We start from the raw sequence: 23,205 nt of genomic DNA on the forward strand, positions 1-23,205 counted from the left end.
TACATCCAAATCTAGCCCACACTCAAACTTACAGCAGCAATTACTAGCTGATGCATTTTACTCTTCCTAGACAAAGCACTATGGAGAATAAATGACTATTCATGTTCAGTAGTAACTGGAACCTGGAGTTCTCACGTTCCTCAGTTTGGCACATCAAGCCTTTTGCCACCTACTTTGATCCTCACCATTCTGAGCACATTCAAAGTAGCAACCCAGCTACCAGACACTGCATAACCTCATCACACAGCTGTCAGGAGAAAAGTTTCCCCCTCGCCAGGCGAGTTTCATATTGGTCTTAAGGAGACATATTCATAAACACGGGTCTATATGAAAAGTAACTCTGACGTAAAATTCTTAGAGAAATATTAGTGCACTTGAACTTTTTATGCCAAAAATGTTGCGACACCTTAAATCCTGAATGAGTGCTCCAGTCAGAAGTTTTGTAAATATTGTTTAGGTGACCTGTGACATGAAGCAGATCAGAGGATTACTGGGAGAGGAGTATCCTTTTGAAGTGTTCAACTGTGAAATATGGCATCTTTATTTTTATTTCTACCACATCATTACTGCTAATAGAATATATTTCAGCTATTTTTTTAAAAATATATCATTCTGGTATTTGAGGGCTTTTTTTCTGATGAAATGGTGCTAACTTTAAAACCATGACACTTGACAGTCTGAAATATCAGCATGTGTTCCCTGCAATGTGACTCTTTGCATCCTGCAAACTTTGCTCAGGCAAGAGCACAGAAGAAGAAATTAGCACTAGATCCTGCCTCATATCTTCCAGACATGGGTAGATTTTACAGGGCACATACCTTCATGAAAAGTGCATGCAGGTGCATACGTGCACCACGTAACCGAGTGTGTCTCCTGGGTTCACACTAGACAATTAACACAAGAGCTGAATCTGAAACACCTCCACCGATAGCCTCTAAACTGTCTACCATTTCAATTTCAGCATCCCCATATTACAGGCAAATAAGAACTCTGAACAGAAGTCTTCATTCAAAAACTCATGGCTCAAGACTTTTTTGGTTTTTCTCCTGTCTTTTTCAAACTTTCCCAGATAACCCTGGCTCCTTGTATGCTCTTCTGTCTATTCACTTCCCATTGCTTCATTTTTTTACCTTGTCTTTTAATTTATAGAACTGAACATAATAAAGAGAAGAATGACTTCATTTATAAGTGTCAATCAACTTATGCAATATAAAACCCCCAAAAATGCTAATAATAAATGAATTTATTTGACAACTGCTGTCCAGGCTTAAAACAGAGCTAATCTCTTACTTGCAAAAAACCTAATCAGATGTCATTTTTACTGGGTATAAGCCAAAGAGAGAGTTATACACTCTTTCCTGCATTTGAGACAGTGAATTTCTGTAACCTGTTTTCTAAATGCATAGGATTATCACAATATTTTCCCATTTTCAATGACAAATAAAGTGAAGAGGACTGTGCACTGAACAGCTCCTTTCTCCTCCCATCACAATGTGAGGGAGGCCCATCAGTGCATTGCTAACGACCCAGGTTTCTGATGGCTACTGTCCTTCTATCAGGAGAAGCCAGACTTCATCTGCATCACCATTAAAAACTGGGGTGAATTCCTGCATGGATCATTGCTACCTCCTGCAATGCCTGGCCCTGGACAATGCCCTCCCCTGGATCCCAGAAGTTTCCTGCCAGTGCTTACAGGTCTCAACAGCAATCTCCTACCTTTATACTTGTCTTTCAGTACTTCCCTCTTTGTGCCAGTAGAAAAGTAAGGTTCATAAATATGCCCACTTTCCTAAATTAGGTATGCTGTCAGCCACACCAGTTTCTTAGCTGAAGTAATTGATTTCAGTAAGTTGCACATGAATTTAACTCAGCTGCTTCCTGAAATTCTTCCAGAAACCTTGGATGAACACTGTCCATTCCTAGTGACTTTGGGAAATTATGCCTCCCTCCCTGGCTTTTTTTTTTTTTTCTTTAAATAAATACCTGTCTCTGCTGGCAGTTAACCTCCATCACCTGCACTGAATATGATCATACAGAAAACCTGTACTAATTTCAGAGACAAGAGGATTAATAAAAAACAGGTATCAAAAATTGACTCGATCAACAGTTTCATTGAAGTTGATTTTTTTTTGCTTATTAAGATTCCAAATTGAGATCATGTTATTTTTTAAAGGGCTATACTTACATAATAACCCCTATTACTGTTCATTTGGTGCTGAATTTTCAAAGAACATCAAAATACTAAACTCTCAGAAATCACTGGCTGAATCCTAGGGATCCACATTTTTTGAAGTATTCATCTTTTGGCAGCTGCAGCTTCTGCTGCAGGTGCAGGGAGAACATTTTATTTAAGTCACTTTATTCATGCAGCTCAATTCAAAGGCTAGTTCACTTGAAGCTGAGAAAATCCTTGCTTGTTAGATACAGAGAACCAATCTCCAATTTACAGATAAGAACAGATAGCAACGGATGAGGTTTAGTCAAATGAAGCTTTTAGGACAGTATGATTTGTCATTTCTACTATTAACTAGAAAAACTTGCATTTAAATTTATCAAAATGCCTTTGAACTCAGTTTTTAAAAGCCTTCAGCACATTTAAAGAAACTTTATATAACTGATAAAAAACAAAAGCTGTTTGCAGTTTTAAAATTTGATTTCACATTTCGTCTGGGCAGAGATTGATACAAAATTTATGGGGAAAAAGTAATCTATTAAAAAAATGCAAACAAAGGCTAAGGTATGTACTCTCATAAGTAAATGTGGCTGCATAGGACATAATTTTCTGGGGAGCAAAGGAAGTCTAACTATTGTATTGAAGCATTACTCCCTGGTGGAGCAGCATAACAAACAGCTGTTTGGAAAGAATAAAGTATGAAAAAACAGTGCAAGGACTTTAGCAAGCACATTGCCAGCACTGTGGTATTACTTTATAGCAACCCCATACCCTTGAAACGATGTTCCTGACAGGGAATATAAACATGCCATACTGAGGCGCAATAAAATTTCAAGATAACTGGAATACTTGCCCCAAGGGACCACTGCTAACTGGTTCTTCCCTTGCTGTATTTACTGAAGGTACGTGTTAAAAATGCAGTACTTTATAGAATCATAGAATGGTTTGGGCTGGAAGGGACCTTAAAGATCATCTAGTTCCACCCTCTTGCCATGGGCAGGGACATTTTCCACTAGACAAGGTTACTCAGAGTCCCATCCAAGCTGGCCTTGAGCACTTCCAAGATGGGGTATCTACAACTTCTCTGGGCAACCTGTTTCTTCCAATTTTTCCTAGTATCTCATCTAAACAAATCCCCTTCCAGTTTAAACCCATTTCCTTCATTAAATCACTACATGCCCTTCTAAGAACTCCGTTGCCAGCTCTCCTGTAGTACTAGAAGGCTGCTATTGGACCTCTCCAAAGCCTCATCTTCTTCTCCAGGCTGAACGGCCCTTGTTGCTGAAAGGCAAAATGCAATTTGTGTCTAGACCTCTGTGTTCCACAATGCATAAAACAGGATCTTCAGCAGCACATCTCCCTGAGACAACTCTCAGGGGCCAGGGGAGCTCTTCTTGACATGACTTCCCGTCAGGAAGAGGAGAGAATGATGTAAGGGAGGTAGATTAGATTAAAATGAATAAAAGAGAGTATATAAAGATATAATCAATTCCCTAGAGAAAAATGCTGTGGGGATGGGGAGAAAAAAAGGAAGTGGGGATTAGCACCCATCCAACAACATAACTGATAGGATGTATTTCTGTTATTATGAGGAGATAAAAGCTGCAGGACAATGGTAGCACCAGCTACGTGCTGAAGGGCACCAGAGGGACTGACACAAGTTCTTCTATCTCCAAGAGGAGTGCCTGCTATTTTATTTCACCAACAACTCAACAACCAGGGTAAATAACGAACAGAGAGAGCAGGAGGATGCTGTGGTGAAAGCTATGGAATTCATGAATTTGGCTGATTAAGTGCTAATCATGTGGAATAGAGTTCACAGAACAAAAGGTTGTCTAGGCTGCCCAGCAGGCAGGATGACGGCAGGAGTCCTCAACCCTCCTGGCACCTTCTGGCACCGCAAACTGACTCCCTCAGCCATGCTGGTACAAGCTGATAGACAACTTGCACTGAGAACCAGGTAAGGGAATTAATCCAAGTTAGAACCAACAACCTGTAAAAAAATGCTGTAAAACTATGATAAGTCCCTGCTTTTTAATAGGGTTACAGTTTTGCATTACTTGTCCTTAGACTAATGCCTAGAAAACAATCTCCTCTCTGTTGAACTGTCCTGCATAAGGAAATACCTTCTTTTCAGGTATTTAAGAAAACTGAGCAAGCATTTTGCATTATTGTGTTAATATTTATAATAATTAATAAATAATTCTAGTTATTTCATGTTGACCTTTTGCTTTTTCTATGCTGGCTTTTACAAACAATGGCACTTGCTCATGGGGTAGCTTTTGCATGGATAAACTGAGCAACCTTATCTGAACAAAACACCACTTGTACTCATAAATAAGAACATATGCTATAAAGCTTCATGCACAATTTGAGGTATAGTGGGAAAAAAAATCTGCCTCTACCTTCTAAACCACGTAAATACTTGTATTCAAGACTATCTTTAGAACAAATCTACTGCTTCTTATGAAGTGCAGAGAATGCCAAAATCACACAAGAACATGAGCCATTTAGTTCCGTTTCCCCTAGGCAGAGACAACAGAAGCAAGACACTGCTTGGAAAGAATGCAAATGGATTGTGTGAAGGAAATTATGAAATGAGCTAGTGGATATGGCTGTTTGGAGGCACATTTTCTTCTTCCCATCTATTCCCATGCAAAAATCCAGATAACAATGACTTGTAGGCCAGCAGCACTCCCTTCTCACTTCTGTGCCAATAAGTACCTTCCTCTTTGATAAAAAGGTTTAGGAACAGAGCCAGTATTCACGGTGTGCACCTCTCCACTTTAATCATCAGCACTTGCCCTGCGCTCCATCCAGCCCAGAGAAGGTGAGGAAAAGCACGGACTCCAGAGCTCAGCTTCTTCTTTCAGAAAAATCTGAAGCCTTGTGGCTTTACACTACGTGTCCAGAAACCTGAGCTGAGATCCCCTCTGGGTACATCTGCAAAATGTCAGAGAAGCAATTTCTACCTGAGCTGGGACTGCAAGGGAGCACTTTGCCCATGGTGACTGAAAATTGTCCTGAAATGCATTCAGTGATAATCTTTTAAAAGTAGCTGATGAATTGTGTTCAAAGAAGCTACTCCATCAGCTGGATCATAAAGCAACTTCAAGAAATCACACGGACTTGAGTGTCAGGGGTGAGAAGCACCAATCTAACCAGTCTTCACTCCTGGGCCAGTAGTGACAGACATCTTTGGAGATTCTGCCACCATCAAAAAATAACCTCAGACACTTAATATGAACAATTAACTACTAATAACACCAAGGCACCTCTGCTACTGAACCGTATAAAGTGTAAGTGAAAGCCTATGTCCAAAGAGTCCCTTAGCAGCTGTTTCCTCAGTCACTGCAACACCTTCTATACAGTATTTGATACATGCTGGAAAAAATGTACCCAGCCAAGGTAGGAGCACTGACCACAGCCATGAGCCAGCATGATTACTTCCACCCTTCAACAGTAGTTCTGTTTTTTCTAACCCAGACACAAACACACAGAGGTTGATACATCATACAATGTGATGTATACATATTTTCTATCCTGTCAAGGGAATAATTTAGTATGGGACAAAACTGGAAAGAAGACAACATTTTAGCATAATGATATTAATTTCTTTCCGTTTCCTTTGCATACCTCAAAAAAAAAAGCTATTAAAATTATACTAAATAAAATTAATCATTTTTAATACTAGTATCACATTTCAGTAGCTTGTGCTTTTTCTTGCTGCAAAGATAAAATTCAGCGCCACACAGAAAAAAAAGGTGTACTATCACTATGGTTTCCAGTAAGGTTAATACATCTGCTAAACAAAAGCAAGTAAAAGGGTTTGCATTTTAAGACCCATGATTGAAGGACTTTCCATGTTGGTATTTTTGTCAACTCCCAATTCATACTGCAATTTTCTGTCTAACGATGCTCTTCCCCTTCTATGACTATTCCCCCTGTATCATTCAGTATGGATCTGAATAGAATTTAGCCTCATTTAATGCAGAAGATATTCTGCTGCTGTAAGCTTTTTCAGTGAGAATGATGAAGATGCTTGCTGCCTTAAAATAAAATTTCAAAATCAGGTTTGGGTTTTTTTTTTTTCTATTGCACACTTTTTTTATCCTGAATTAATTCATTGTCTGGGATCTTTATAATTTTAGGGTTTTGTCTTCCCTTTCTTTTATTTATAAAGCTATTTTAAGCCCACAGGATTACTCAGTTATAATGTAATGACATGAAAGGGTTAAATACAGCCTTGTGATTTTTCTTCATTTCATGTTCTCTTCTGAACACTAACAGAATAATGTTGCATACTATCTTGTATTTCTTTTTTCTCCCTATTGTGAAACAGTACAATACAGTACAATTTATCTGAATTCCTAATTTTTAGGTTACTGAACTTTCTAATCCAAGTATATTTTCACAGTTCCTGATATAGGGCTCCTTAATTCCTACTATCACCTTCACCACATCTTTCCAAACATCTGTATTACACATATAATTGTCTTATCATGATCAAAAGACTTTCAAAACAAAGATCAAAATGCTTTTTTTACTCCATAGATGAGTTAGCATTTACTTAATGACTAAACATTCACGCTCCAAAATCTTACATGGCGTTTTATTGCGCACCCCAATCTCTCATCACTCACGCTGGTACGGGCACAGAGCGGAAATGCCAAGATGTTTTCATCAGGGTTAGGTGAAAGGTAACTTTCATGCAACAAACAGTTCAGCTTTTCTTGTGGGGTGTTTATCTGTTTTTCTTGAGGGGTTGACTGGAGATAGAATTAGTACTTCAGGCTACCATTGGTTTGTACCACACCAGTTTTTATGCTGTAATCTCTTCTGGTTTGGCGAGCAAACACAACAGTTTATTAAGGGCATGACCTAGAGCATGCTGATGTAAGTGAAGAATTCATATTGACTTCAATGATCTTTGGGCTGATGCCTAAGTAAATTCAAAGACATAAGCCCTATTTAGTTAAAAATAGCAATGCTCTTGAGACCTTCTAATGCTTTCAGGGGTGAGAACCATTCAAATCAAAAGATAAATTTTCAGCTCAATGTTAAGGACCCTGTGGACAGCTGCCATTAGTAACTATAAACAAACTTTTAATTTGCACAACCTGCATAGCTTGGACACTTGACTGCATAATTTGCATGCAAAACCAATGGCAAATCAGATTTGCCATAGATTTAAACAACAGCATCAAGAGCTTGCACAATTCCACTCAATTGCTTACAAAGCGGTGTTTCAGCAACGGCACGCCTCGCAAAGATTGTGAAGTCCATCTAATCACTTTATATAAGAAAGTTGTTTGCAGACATGAAAAAAATGTAATTGAAATTAAATTCCACTAAAATTAGGAGGAGCATGGAGTTCATTCATCTGTGATAAGTTAAAAGGAGATAGAAAATCTTATTAAGGGATGTCTTTGGAAAGTTCCAGTCTTAAAAAAAATCCCAGAACTTTTTCATATTTGCTTTCCACTTATTTAAATGCTTTACTACATAAAGAAAAACTTATCTGTCATACCAGAGATGCCCGCATCTTATGTGAAACAAAAGCATAATTTCTCCACTTCCCATACTCTTTCACTATGAAATCTTTTCAAATTAAATAAAAATCTATCAAAAAATCAAGCCGAAACTCACACAAATTTTCTGGTGAATCAAATATAGAAATAATTAACATCCACATCCCTAGCAATAGCAACTTATTTATTGGTGCTATATGACAATTAAAATCAATTAGTATTATTAGCTCATTTAATTGTTATTTTTATTGTTATTTTTATTAATTTTTATTAATTGTTATTTTTAGTTCAGATCAGTTATTCATACTCTATGCCTAAATCCTCTAAAATGAAAAGGCAAATTTTGAATCTTAGAGAGAGATAAGATAAAAATATTTTATTAAATAGTAGTTTAGGAAAATAAAAAAAAGATACTCTGTTAAAGCTGAGAATATTCTGCAGATGATTTTATTTTGGCTACATCCTGACACAGTGAGTCTAAGAGAGAGGTATTTAGGCAGTGTCTCTAAATGCAGCAGCTCCCAAAGCAGGGTTTTCCTATGAGTTGGCCTTACCGCAGAAGCTGGAACCAACACAGGACCCACCAAGGCATGAGTGTGGAATCAGACTTCCCAAAAAAAAGCTGGGAGCTGGTAATCTGGCAGACAGATTTTCCTCAGAACAACTTAAATGCAGCATATATCTTTTAAACCCAACAAAGTAGTAGGAAGAGAATGAAAAACTACACACATGGAGAAGTCGCTCATGGCAAATTCTTAGTCCAATTTTGCATTGCTGTTTTTTTCAGCACCTTTTTGCAATAGCTCTCAAGCCATTTTATACAGTGGATACTGGGATCAAATTCAGCCTAGTGCAACCAGCTGTCCTCCAGTTTAACCCTTATGAAGTCTGTAAAACACAAATGGCGCTTATGGGGTGAACTAGAAGTGTGTGAGATCAATTTGTTGCTATAAGTCAGTACAGGACAAGGTGGCTTAGAAGGTGCAAGCAACTTTTTCCTCAGAAGTCTACCCTTGAAAGAAAAGGTAAAATAATAACTGAGAGACTTGCATGTTTCCAAATATATCAGGCTTACCACTAAAGAAACAGTTATTAATTTGAATAGGCAATGGTAAAAAGAGTCAAAAGACCATGCAGAAACCAAAATCACCACCAGAATAAATCCTGCAACTGCTGTGAAAAAAGTAAATGAATATATATTATGCCACTATTTACTATCCATAAAGAAATCCCTACATTAAGAAAGGGAAGTTTAAAAAGCAGGGGGGTTGAGGGGAGGGAGGGGGGGGGGGGTATTTCTCTGAGATTAACTCTGTGTCAACTCTAGGGCCTTGAAAGACTGCCAGAGTACATATTTTACCACTGAAGTATGCTTTTGTTTCAGAACGGTTGAGACCCCCAAAATGATGTAATCCCCAGCGGAAGACTGACAAGCTTTGAGATATTCCAAAACACAGATGACAGACGAAATAGCAAGTAATCAGTGTAACTATATTGAATATTATCTTGTGAGAATCCAACAACACAAACCTAATGTACCAGATAACAGCATTGCTTTGAGCAAACCTGGAGTAGAATATCACAAAGATTTCTGCAAAGAAGAAATCATTCAAGAAGAACAATTATCTATATGGGTGGAGGAAAGAAAGATGGAGGGGAACATATGCCTTTCATAATTAGGGGCCTGATTATACTGTAGCCGAAAGGGATTTTTTACATTTTAAATTTGATTACATTTCAGAATGAAGCACACTAATTGGTATTTCTGCAGTCTATTTGAAGAGAACTTCATCTACTTAGGGAGGGGGAAAAATAACAAAAACCAGTGACCTTCATACCATCCATGCTTAATATCTAGTTCTTTTGCCTGAAGTATTCATGGTTTCCCTTCAGTTGCTGAAGCTATCTCTGGGAATAAGTGCTTTATGACTCACTGCAGTTTATCTCCACAAAACCAGGAAAGAGATACTAGCAAAATATATGAGAATCCAATAGATATGAAATCCAACAATCACAGCTGCTACAAGGAAAAACAAATCAAACCAGTCCATCCACCACTATAACTAAGAGACTGGAAGAAATTATTTGCACAAGCAACACCCAAGATGGCACCTTAAACTCAGGGCCATTGAGAGAGTTTATTAAGTTTATTTTATGTGCATTGAAAAACGCAGAAAGCCCCATTCACTACAAAATCAAAGGCACAATGCGCTTCCAATTCCTGTCTATATGCCAGAAATACTGTGTTGAGGGAGAAGATGGTAAACCGGCACAACAAATAAAAGCAAAAGTAACAAAGAACGTCTCATAAAACTTGTAAATGAGTATATATTACCATGTATTCATATTCTTCTTTGTCAAATACATGCCAGACAAATGCATATTTCCTGTCTAAGCCAAAGAACTGAGAAGGAACCACCATAAACATATCTTAGGGGCCATGAACTCAAACGAAAATTTCCAGACCTTTGGACAAGGACAATATTGGGGAAAGGAGGTGCGTTTCCAATATAAGATGAACTTCCAATAGAAGAATATTGCTGAAGAAAAAGGGTTTTACAGAATGTAAAGGAAAGAAAAAGGCACAAATGGATAATTATGAACAGAAACAAAGCAAAACTCAAACTTTGCAGGCTGACCTTTGTTGACGAAAGCCCCCAGGAACAGGCTAGGCACTCACTGTCACCATCCTGCTGTGGCCCCTGGCAGACAAACCATAAACCAGGCAGGGATGCCTGCTCTGTAAGTACAAAATCAGTTTGGTGAAGAATGGTTCCCAGAGCTCTTCCATGGAAATGGAGGGACAGGTACTCCCTAAAGGTGGTTCAAGACACCTAACTAAACAAGATGGGTCATACCCTCAAAAAGCTCTTTTGGTGTGCTATGAAAAGGCAGACAGACAAACAGACAGACAGACAAGGTTCCTGTTTTAAACCTCCCTTGAAGTAGGGTGACAAGAACAAACCCAACATTCTTCACTTTTATCCCTGATCAGTACAAGTAAGTGTTTTGGAGGCCCAATGTAGGACAGAGCTATAAAAAAAAAAAAATTAACATGTATATGTTTTGTTTATTTTTATTATTTTTTTCTTTTTTAAAAATCAATTTCATAACCAGTTGTGGATGGATCTGTCCTAAGTAGCTTATTCTGGGGAACATGAGTGGGATAGCAAGAACATGACATTTTCACCGGCAGATAGCAACTGGTCACTGAAGTCTCCTCACAATAAATGCCTGACCTGAAATTAGGAATAACAAAGAGTAAGAAGACACTTCAGCTATGTGAATGCAGCAAAGGTACAAGACAGATGACAGGTGGGAGTCTAGGGAAACCAAAGGCAGACTTTAGGAGAAGGTAAGCAAAAAAGCAAGTGTAGCAAGGAGCTAAGGATACATGTGGGTGAGGGAGAGACAGAGGCAGCTGGCTGGAAATGAGGGCAGATGTAAAAACAGATGGACAGGGAGGAATATGAGATTGATGGTGGAGGAAAAAAGTTGTGGCATGAAGACACAGAAGAAGCTAAAATAATACAGGCAGAAAATCTCAAATTGAATTCTTCATAAACCTCAGGATTCTGTTGCTCTCAAATACCTGCAAAGCCTAGGTGGTATATTTACCTGCTGGTAAACATTTAGTCCATTTGGAAGGCATAAAAAACCCCTGCTATCGCATTGATCCCTTCACTAGTGCAAGCAGCAGATAGCTATGATGTACAGACAAACTATTTGAACTTGCCAGTAAAATAAGTATCATTCTGTACAACTTATTGTTATTTGAAATGTTGTTTCAGCTTTTAAGTATTCGGTTTGCTTACTTCAGAAATTATGTTGGAAGCACCAGAGGAACAACAGTGAGTTAATGAAGGCAAGTGCTCAAAACTTAACAAATGCCAGAATTACAGCTCCTCAGCATGAACAACATTAAGATGCAGAAGCAATCAATTAGTCCCTACTACTTCTGCCATTTCTTCTTAGCGCACAGGATTTTCAGGAGTGTGGGCAGAGTATGGAGAAGGTGAAAGGTGCAAAAGATAAAGAAATTGAAGAATTTGTTTCACTTTCTCTGACTCCCAGTTTTCACCTGCTGTTAGGCAAGGCTACTGGAGGCATGGCTTTTTCCAAATTTTTGTTAGGTTTTTATCTTTTGCAGCCTCCAGTCTAATGAAGATAACACCAGATATCTCCCTTAGGATAACACAAGAGTGCTTCTGGATTTCTATATATTCTCCAATTGCTCAACATTTTAAGAGAAGAAAGTCAGAATTCTCTCTGGGATCCTGGCACATCTCTGGGGAGCCTTTGGGTACAGACATGCTGATATTCAGTAACAGTCTGGGAAAGAAGATGTCCTCTAGGAAGCACAGCTTGGTTAACCAGCAGCAGCACCTCTGTGGCTATAAGCAGTCCCCAAAGACTCTTTTATAACTTTAATTCTACCTCTCTCTCTCTGTCTCTGTTATTTTTTAAGGTCTTGGTGGCTACATCAATACACATGGTGTACACAGATCTGTAAAACAAATATGTGCAGAGAGCACCAGAAACAAAAGCCTCAAGGAGATTTGAATCAACCAAGAATATTCACACATTGTAGCCTCACATTCCCCACTTTAACACGAACCCAGGCAAGTCAAATTCCTTATTTGTATTGGTTTTCCCTAGGTAAATTTGTCTAATTGGTTGTGACTGGCTGTTGCCACCTCTCATCAGACAGACACTTCCACAATGCTTATTTTAATGAATAAAAGGGGAAAGTAAGAGAGAATAAGACATCTGGTACTAAACTGGCCTTAGTGATGCATTTGACTTTTTTAATTTGTGTATGACACAAACATCATTCTATTATTGACACAAACCTCTCAATTAACAAAGCTTCCTGAATCCAATTTTACAAACATTACTTTCCTTGCCTGACAAAATCATATCTGAGAAAGGGGAGGGGGGAAAAAAATCCTTAGGCTATGATCTGTGAGCTTTCCTGTCTTGACAGACCCCAGTCCCGGTGTCTGCAAAAGAGAGCAGAAAGGTCACAACAAAATGTAACTTGACCTGAACTTTAACCACCAGAGGTGACACCTACTCAACTATAAAATTTAAAACTAAACAAGAACAAATAGGGAGAAAAGACGATGAGAATGCCTTCACCATGTTGATTTAAAATTCAAGACCATGAAAGATCTGCTTCTTAGTTCTCCCTTACTAGAACTGGAGTACACATTAAGAGATTTGTGAGAAAGTACTGATTTAATAAGGTTTCTTGAATTTCTGTAATACAGGACAATATTTGGACATTATTGAAAATGCAAATGGTAGTAGCAGTACAACATTTCTAAAGAAGGTATTTAATTTTTATGTGGAAAAAAAGTTGTATTAGGCAAGGTTGACATATCAACGAAAATATTTAATCCTGCTTATTTCCTTAAGTCAGAATTGATCCATAGACAACACCAAAACAGGGCAAAGTGTAAGGGTTTGATCCATCCCTTACACTTGATCTTAGGAGTATTGCAAACAGAAGGAGAACTATATGTTTTCACACCAATTCATACAGAAGCAGAACTTAACACTTAAAATATTGTGTATATGTGAAAGTGTGTAAGAAAGTAAATTATCTCTACTAAAATGAGCAGTTGAACAGATGTCCAGAGACAAAATCTATGAGTCTTCAAAATCTTGAGATGAGGAGAGGAAAATCAGGGTACGCTGACTGAGTGAACTGCATGGGCAAGTGATATATGCTTAAGCCATAAATCCCTGAGCTATTTATTAAACGCTAAAAATTTTTCTGAATGTGATTTTTATAGTCCTGGTTTTTCTGTTGAGATGGTAAGATGATCAACACAGTAACGATGTTGCAAGATAAAAGATTTCTTGGTTATTGTCCATTATTCAAAAATATTTCTTTAGTTTAACATTGTGGTATCCCAGAACTGTGTAACTCCATTTTACGTGTGGGCTTGACTCCTTCTTGAAATACTGGATTTAAACATACTACATTATCATTAAAGTATGTGAAGATTGTTAACATGACATAGGTTGACTGTCCAAAATACAAAGAACAGCATTCACCTCTGATAAAATCTCATGGTTTCAAGAGAATTAGCACCACCACTGAGCTGAATAAACTAGAAAAATCTAAAGATGGCAATTATTCCTCCTTGCCCCTGCAGAGGCAACACTGTCTGTTCTTGTGCTGTCGATCCCGCACATATCATACATTTAAAACAGATACCAAACTGACAAGAATTAGAATAGAATCTTTAAAAATTCTTACAAGAAAGCACTCAAATGAACCAAGTGAAATTTTGCAATCTACAGCAAATACCTTAACATTTGTGTCTTTATACAACAGAAAAACAACCCTAAAACAATCTTGCCAGTTTTCTCTCATATGAGTGATGACTAACAAATCTTTCTTTTTGTTTTGACAGCTATTTAATACTTCACAATTTTTGGTTTCCAAGGCTGAGTGTGTTCTGCAAAATGGCAAGAATTTACTCATAATTTTACAACATGATATCAAAACTGGAAGGCTTGACACAGAAGTGACCTGTATGAAAAGAAGAAAAAAATGATTAACCATGCCACATACATACAAAAGTACCTTTAAAAAGTGGCTTAATTCTAAAGACACTTCTGTTTTCATTTTATTCTTGAAGAAAAGATATATTTGATATTAGAAGCATCTTCTACATGCTATTGAAATAGCATGCTGAAAAAGAATATAAATCATTAATGAAAATTGCAGGGTATCAGTTTCCTGTTGCAGTTGGCTGTCTGCTAAGTTGGCAGTGAGACAGTGGCCTGCAGAGCTGCAGGCATATGTCTCATGTTAAAAAAAAAGAAAAAAAAGACTTCATGTTATAAACACTTCAATGAAAATCACTATCCAGTTTGGAACCAACTGAGAGCAGGTGTTGAAGACAAAATAAACAGACAACACATGAAAGGTTAAAAAAAAAATCCCCAATGCCACTGGCCTTCTATTGGGATTGTCTTCTATGAGAGATTTTCATGTACATCATGAAATTCAAACAAAATATACGTGTGTGTGTAGAAAGTAATCAGATTTTCTCATGTTTAGGACCATAGCTTTTTAACAGTGATATCTAAGTTATGCCTGAAATTTTTAAAACCTATAAAATATGACTATGTAAATTTAGACATAAATGAATCCAGAAAACTACTGCAATTTGTCTTTCAAACAATTCACTAGAAACCCTTCCATGCTTCCCACCTGAAAAACAGGCCAGGAATCCACCCAAGCAGTGACACAAAGCCTGCAGTCAATTGATTTGGTTCACTCATCTTCCACTTGCAATTCACAGATTTTGAACAGAAATAGGAAAACCCTTTAGAAAGGTCACAGCAGAAAGGTATTGTGGTCTTGGAGAGCTCAAGGATCCTAAGGAGAGCTGATAAAATTTAGGACACATGCATTTGCAAAGTCAGTGGCTAAAGCAGAGCCATTGTTTCACTGCATTTCTAATTTCTCCTTGTTTTTGCAGAGATCACAAAAATCCTCATGAATCCTTCTGACTGTTGTATAAATCAGATAAATATCTTGGGACATGTGTAGTGACCTTTTTTTCCCCAATGGCTCTGTTACCATGAAGCAAAGGACTGAAGTGTTGCAGCAGTGGCAGCATCTCAGGATTAATTAAACTGCAGGCACTCCCTAAGCAGCCCCCCTCAGCTGGTCAGACAGCAGCTTTGCTTGTGTCTTTCCAGTGCTCCTGGCAGGGTGAATGTCAGATCCACCACCATCTGGAACTGCTGGACCACAAGTGCTTTCCCCTGGATCACCTCCAAAACACACGGAGAAACAGAGATACCAGGAGGTCATTTTACACACAGTTAGAGAGGGGTATTTTAGGTATCTATAAAATCAGCTGGGGCAATAGGAGAAAAAGTTTCCTGAACCAACTTTCATTTCAGAATTGGGAAGAAAATGATCTGGATTTTCTCTAGCTGCAGTAATAATGCCTGCATGGTTGCATGATGAAACTACTTAGCTCTAACAACAGAGACTACATTTTGTTGCCTAACCCAAAAGGGAAAACTCATTCCAACATGAGTCTACATGTTGCCATTAAAGCGTTTCATTTTTTTTTTCAAGTCATGACTATTTTTTCCCATCAGTTCTGCTGCAAAACTCACAGATTACTTGGAAATAAGCTAGTATGCAAGGAAGGGGGTGGGTTAGCCTTCCACTGAACTAGTGCAAACTTTACAGAAAACATTTGTTTTCTGTAAAAGCATGGAAACTTTAAAATCACTCAGAATTCATCTTGGATTTTATGTTTTAAACAATGGTTTATTTTTCTGGATGAGTAAAAAATCACTACCAGATACCTGAGCTATACCCCTACTGTTAAGCTGAGTAAACTCTCTCATACTCAAAACAAGTGGTACATTTCATCTAAAGGACACACAGTATAAGTTCAGCCAATTTCACACCTACCTACCCACCCATAATATAGCCAGGTTTGGGAAATTGTTGCTCCAAACCAGCAGTGAAGACCACAACCAAATGAAAGCACGTATGTCTATCCTCTGAGACAACTGCCCGTCTCTGTCTAGGAATGCAAACATTTATTGCAAAACCAGGAGTGATTTTAGGATTAATAATACTTATGCCACATTGGCATTAGCATGTAACTTCATTAATAAGAAACATCTTCCCCAAAAGATCATGTGCTGAGGACAAGCAGAATCACTCCAGAAGTGTCTAACCCAATACAGTGTGCCTACACTCCATAGAATTACAGAATCACAGAATGATTTGAATTGGAAGGAACCTTCTAGTTTCAACTCCTCTGACATGGGCAAGGAATCCTCCACTGGCCCACTGCCTTTACCCTGTTCTTTCGAATTTAACCCAAATCTGTGAGAAAAGAGGAAGAAATACATCCAACCTCTCCCCCTACAACCAAAGATTCAGATGTATCTCCAGACAAATAAAAGATAAAGAGACTTCTGATTCCCAATCCCTAGATTGATACACAGGTCAAAAAGAGTACAATACAGACTTCAGATAGCTTGTATTTCCTTTATGCAAGACCTAGACATTAAAAGAACTCTGCATTTCCACTTCGGTCTTCACTTAAAGATTTCTCAGCTTGCTTCACCCCCCCCCCCCCCAATATATAACACACAGAATTCAGAAAAAGCAAGAGAAAGAACCAGAAATCCATTTTGTGATTAAAAATTCCAGCAGTTCCTGGCCCAGAATAATTCCTGTTACACCTGTGCTCACAAGGTACAGCCCCACCAGTGAAAGTCACTGCATACGGGCAGTACAGCCAGCTGCCTGTGCTGAGGCTGGGCTGGGGGTCCTCAGAGCACACCATGGAAGGCAGATCGGCTCTACAAAGCTCCCACAGAGACTTGCAGATGAAAAAGAGAGAATGGCGCAGCTGAAAAAATAGATTTTTTTATTGTTTTGTGGCTCTATTAGCATTACTTCTGCAGACGTTTGCATTTGCACAGAGCTCTACACAGACATTTAGAAAACTAGATGAACAGATAAGATGATAAAATAAATATGCTGTTTTGCAGTGGGTTTTTTTTTTCAAACAGCTGCCAAAAAACCCCACCCCTAAAGCTCCCAAACCTAGCATTCTGGGAAAAGCTTCATTTTCCATTATGCTCTGGTCTATTTTTTTTCCCCTCCAATTTGTAACATTCTGCTAGAATCAGTGATGAAGAACATATGTTTGAGGTAAATTACACCCAGGAGAAATCTTGGAACTGTTACATTCAGTTTTATTACCCAAGGCAGTAGGATACTCTAGCACTACACTTATTATTAAACAGTTCCATCAAACAAGACACTGCTAATGTACTTTTACATTATTAAGCATGCAAAAATTAGCATTGTATTTCTTAAAACTCAATGTGTGATTAATACACTGCATTTTCATTTTATTTAACAGTTCCAGGATATTTTTTAGTGCTTCAATGAAACAAGGTGTTACATAAATGCAGAATGCTATTGTACAAATATTTGGAAAAGCATATGTTCAGGCAACAGTAAGGTTGAGTATCCTAACACTCAACAGCCAGGAAATTGGAAGGGCTTGTGCTTCTTACACAATATAAGCTTGTGCAAGTGCTGCATCTTTTAACGTATTCTGCAGAGGGCTGTAACCTAGAGCACCTTAGGGAAACCTAGTGTGGCCAATGGGATGGACAGGCCCTGTCTCTGACAATTGCTTTCTTTCCACTGCTGCAAATACTAGTCCAGTTTCACTAAGTAACACCAAATAGCACAAATATCCCCTGTACACCTGTGGGCTGCCTCTTTTGGGAGAGATTTGCACTATCCCTGTGAGGTAGTCACATAACTGGAGATTTCCTGCAGGCATAGACTCAGGCAAGTATCGGTAAGTTTACATTTAACAAGTATAATAGGAATAAAAGGCATCTCATATAAACCTATTACTTTGACTGATAATTTGATCTTAAAAGACAAGCCTTCAAAAGCTTTTAAAAAGTTCTGCATTGTATTTCTCAAGTGACTATATGGGAACAACAAATAAAACCAAGAAAAACGTGTACTTGTCAAGACTGCACAACTTCCACGCTTTGCAGAAAAGAAGAATGCAAAAAGCTGAGGCAGCAGTTCAGAGCCACAGCTAAGATATGGCTTTTAGTTTCAATTTCAACTTAAATCAACCACAGAGCCTTAGTACAGTGTTGGGCCCAAGCTAAAAACATCAGGCACCAGGTGTATCGGGAAACAGAGCACAGAGTCCCCTTTGTTCAAAGACATACAATCATTAATACCTCAAAATGTAATTTAATGACTTTCTGCTTCAAGTTCCAAAATGAGTCACAAAGCTGAAAGCACCAGTCCACTCCATCAACTGCAAACTGAGAGCCAGAGAACGTTACTTGCTGAATATCATAAGGGTCTCACTTACTTTATTCGTACTTCTTCCTCATGTGAAGAATAACTGAAGCTATATTGTTCTAGTTCTTTGTGGTGTTCAGTCCATACAGTGAATGCAGCCATGGGTCATAGAAAATATACTACATAATCATGGAATTCAGGACTGTGCTACAATGTACACAGGAATCAAATGGTAGTTACATGGGAAAAATTTTTACCAGCATTTCTCAACTTGAAAGTGCTTGGATTTGCAGCCTACATATTATTACTTCTGTGTGCCTTTTTTTACAGGCAACAGTAATTTTTTCTATCTCTTGCTATAACTCTAGCTGTCCAATCATGGATTGCCAGCAGGGTTTGAAACTTCAACATGGAGGTAAGGAATAAGCCAGCAGGCAGTGTCTCTTAAATCCACCCAATAACTGGCACAGAAGTTTTCTCTCCTGATACATCCCATTAAACATTCTTCCTATTACTTACCTTGATGGACAGGTGAAAATAAAAGACCATGAGCATTTTACTGTGTTCTGATCATGAACAAACAGTTCTAAGCATTACTGAAATTTATTTTAGTCTAATTAACTTTTGTGGCCCTTCAAGAACAAAAAAAAAAAAAGTTTTCTTATTTCTGAGTTATAAGTAAAATAAGAGCAGAACGCTGTAGGTCTGGAACATGATCTGTCCAGACTCATGGCTGTTGCTAACTTGCAGAGCTGTGTTGACATTGTGAAAATATGCCAACCTGCATCTGCTAAAAGGAATAGTCAGTCTCTAGTTCATAGATGTTCTGCTGGTAGCAGAATATGTCTTGGCACTATACCTATATCAATCTGTACAAAAAGGAGAAGCCATCACTGCTCTCTAATTCCTGACTTTCAGCCCTGCTACAAAGAGCCCTGCTGTGCCTTTGAAGGAAAGCTTGTGGATGGTCCTACAGTTCTGATTTGGTTTGCCCCTCAAGTAGCAAGCAAGTTACCTAAGGTTCAGAGAGCAGCAGGATGTAGAACACAGGCCTGGCAAAATAGAGATCAAGGAGGTGTAGGTCTAAGGCTGGTCAAGTTTTAAGTCTTCCCAATACAACCATACTGTTGCAAATACAGCAAATTGCAAATTCTATGATCACTGACAAAGTAAATGGTTGGATAAATTAAGGCTTGAAAACTACCAATGGAGTATTCCTAGAAATTTCATGTGATACTTTGCTGCCAACATGATGTTTCTTTCTGGTTATGACAGTAGATGTTATTTTCCTTTGCCCTCTCCCATGAACAACTCAAAATAAATAAGACCTAAAACCAAAAAATGCTGAAGAACCAAAAAACTATCAAGCTATAAGTGTGCAAAAAGTATGCAATACTATCACCTACTTGTGCAGATTGCACAGACATGGTTGTGCTAAAACAAGATACAGAAATATAAGGATGCAAAGACTCTGGCTTTGTGTTATGCAATTAATTTCATCACATAATAACGATGGGCTTGGTCTAAACTACCTGTGACAGCTTCTCTTTGGTACTTGGCTAAAGTTTTACAGACTTAAAATCTTCACATACTTACATTAAGCACAATGAAGAGAAACTGACAAAACTGTGATTTAAAACTGCTTTGATTATTGGAGAAAGGGAAAAATATGAAAACAGAGATTTAGAAATTACTACATCCCATCCACTAGAAGACACCACTGAAGTTGTGAGGGAAGCACCATTTGGTGGACAAGATGTGCAGTACATATTGAAAAACAGGAAGGCAAAAGCCTACACGAAGTCTGGAACACTGTGGGCACTGTGGCCAGGAGTATTAAAATAACACCACGGTGCAAATATGACAGAGTGACCCCATTCCTACCCTAAGTCTTTTAACTATCACAGAATTTTACGCTCAAAGCAACAGCAGACAATTGAGATCACACCCGTATTTTGAAATAGAAGTGTCCACAGGGAATGGTACCAGAATAACCAACAGCGTATTATTCTACTTCCCTTGAGACTCCCCACTTAGGCCCATTCTTAGCAAACGTTTTCAATTGTAAGCTCCTCTCAACATCTTGATTTATGCTCATATGCTCCTCACCTCAAAGATGACCTGGTCAATGACCTACTCAATATTACTAAACACCGAGAAAACTGATAGCAGAAAGTGAGATCCCCTCTGCCATGCTAGGCCACCCCTGAGCCAGAGCTCATTCATTTAAAATTAAATTTTTAACAATTAGTTTGTTCTAAAATGTGATACTAGCAACAAGAGGTTAGGGCTTTCTTATTCTATGAGTGCTCATCTAAAAAAAGGCTTAGCATGCTATTTTTAAAGGCTAATGTTCATGTTGTTTCAGCAAAAAGCTCAATGTTGATTTTAGACACATTTCTTCTCTTATGCCAGACAAGCCAGCTCCTCGTATTCACAAAGCAACTGTGGTTCACTGAACATGTTTCCAGGATTAATTCTGACTTCCCAGGGTCAACTTTACACCAATCAATGAAAGAAATTGTGGAAAAGATTACCTTATGAAAACACACAAATTTAGCCAACCTTTAACAAAAAGAACAACTTGTAGAGCTTTCACCAGACTCAGCACTCTTCAAGGACAGCCTGTCAGCATTTGGCATATATGAACACAGGAGATGGAACAAATCTACAGGAAATCCTTGTGCTTACTCATGTACTCTCAGCACCACAGACAAGTCAAGCCGTTTCCCAGACATCCAATTTCTCACCACACAAGCAGAATCTTACCTGTAATTTTCTGCAACAAAGGAGATGGCTCTGGCTCATCACAAATTGCCTTGACAAGGGCCTTTTTCACCTCTTCTTCAGCTGTGTCCAGCTCTTTTCCACATTTGATTTCTCCAACCACAGAATATATGTATATCAGCAAAACAAAGAAGTCCTCACAGGCATAATCATCTTTTGTCCTTTCAGTGTAAGACTTGATCATTGGCAACAACTGGTTCAAAACACTGGGCATTTCTGACTCGCCAATAGTCTGAAAAACAGAAGGAAGATTGTGTCAGGTTGCCTCCATAGTGCTTGTAAGTTAGGACCAGACATACTCATGTGGCACATCATTCAATATTCACATTTTCAGCAGTCAGTAGATGGTGATATGATTTATTTGCTGCTCAGACAGCAAATTTATTAGTTGTCTACATGTTTTTCCTTAGGGATTCATGATAGCAGCATTTTAGCACTTGAAAAGCCTTATGATGAAACCTTCTCAAAGTACCAGTATGATGAGAGGATGAGAACATCCAACCCTTGGTATGGATAGAAATGGTACAAAGCACGAGATCGAACACATCCTCTAAATTTTAGGCTTCGTCCTCGGGTCTGATTTTGTACATGAGCAGAGGGTTCAAAGCCCAGCTTCCATTGACTTGCTGACATCAACATCATGCAACACTAGGGCTCGCATTTAGACCCATTTTGCAGGTCTCTGCCACTCAGAGCAGGCCAGTGACCAATTGTACCATCAAACTGCCACCCTCACTGCCCACAAACACCTGTGGATGAAACTTCTACATGCCAATTTTCTGCTTTAGCTTAGCTGAGATCTCAGAAGCAGGATCAGCTGAGAGGTGGAACACTGCAAGGCAAACAGGAGGAACACTCTGCTCTTGTATGGGAAGGGAGGTGTGGGAGGAAAGAACAGTCTTTCCTGGTGGTAGCGATTGCTCAAATCCATCCAGGAGGTCTCTTGCAACACTAGTACCCTGTCTCTTGCCCTGTGATCATCTAAAAGATCCCCCTGTGAAAACCTGTGGGTCAGTTCATAGTGTACAGTGAAACATCAAATCTCTTGTAATCTACGGAGTCAAGTGTGCAAACATTTTTTCTTGGTTGTTACTACAGTAACTTCCCATAGACTAGTCATAGAAAATAGGCACCACAGCCAATAATATACCTTTAAAATTGATTCACAATAAGTAAATAAAATACAAATCAACCATACTAGGAAAATACACAAGTTTATACAACAGCAAAATCATGTAATATCTTTAGAAACACAGAAACTGAAAGCTTTATCTCCTGGAGTACTCCATACAAGACTTCAGGGAGTCTGGTTGTATTTTCAGTTGCTCTTTGTCAGTGTCAGAAACACTAACAAGCATCTCATAAACTGTCATTTTTATACCTACACTGATCCACCACAGATCTCAATCACTAAGAAACCATGAACTACTTAAGTTCCAAGAAACTTTTTTCCAGGCTGTGCTATAAGAAACTACACTTGTGTAGATTTTGTACCCCACCCTGCTCTTGACATACAAGCTTTGCCATGGACCCATCTTTCCTGGGACTTCAGTCTGGTCAGGTGTAGCCCTGGTTCCATGCCTGAGGTGTTTCGGTTTTCTGAAATTTTTTTCCCAGGGAATTTTCTGTTAACAGGAGAGATGTTTTTGTAACTGTACTATGCTATTAATTCCTTTTCCTAGGAGGGACAACTTCTTGATGTTCCTCTGGTCTGAACAATGTGACTGAAGAGATTTGCCTTTGTTTCACCAATCAAATTGGTCTGTGTAGAATAGTATAAAAGGGAGACACATCCCAAGAATACAAGAGTCATTTTTAGCCTTCTGAATCTCGGAGTCTGTGTTGCTGTGGTGTAAAAC

General features: G+C 38.4%; 1 protein-coding gene across 2 annotated transcripts in view; it reads right to left on the minus strand.

The window, feature by feature from the left end:
• Positions 1–23,205, minus strand: part of SCFD2 (sec1 family domain containing 2) — a 187,764-nt gene that overhangs the window by 84,366 nt on the left and 80,193 nt on the right. For both annotated transcript variants that reach the window (XM_066185739.1, XM_066185738.1), the window contains exon 5: positions 21,329–21,578. In XM_066185739.1, coding sequence (XP_066041836.1) covers positions 21,329–21,578 — 250 coding nt within the window. The remainder of the gene's footprint in view (positions 1–21,328; positions 21,579–23,205) is intronic.

The sequence above is a fragment of the Chamaea fasciata genome, unplaced genomic scaffold (assembly GCF_029207755.1).
Source record: "Chamaea fasciata isolate MVZ Bird 193981 ecotype frontalis unplaced genomic scaffold, bChaFas1.0.hap1 SCAF_6, whole genome shotgun sequence".
In the NCBI taxonomy this organism is placed as follows: Eukaryota; Metazoa; Chordata; class Aves; order Passeriformes; family Sylviidae; genus Chamaea; species Chamaea fasciata.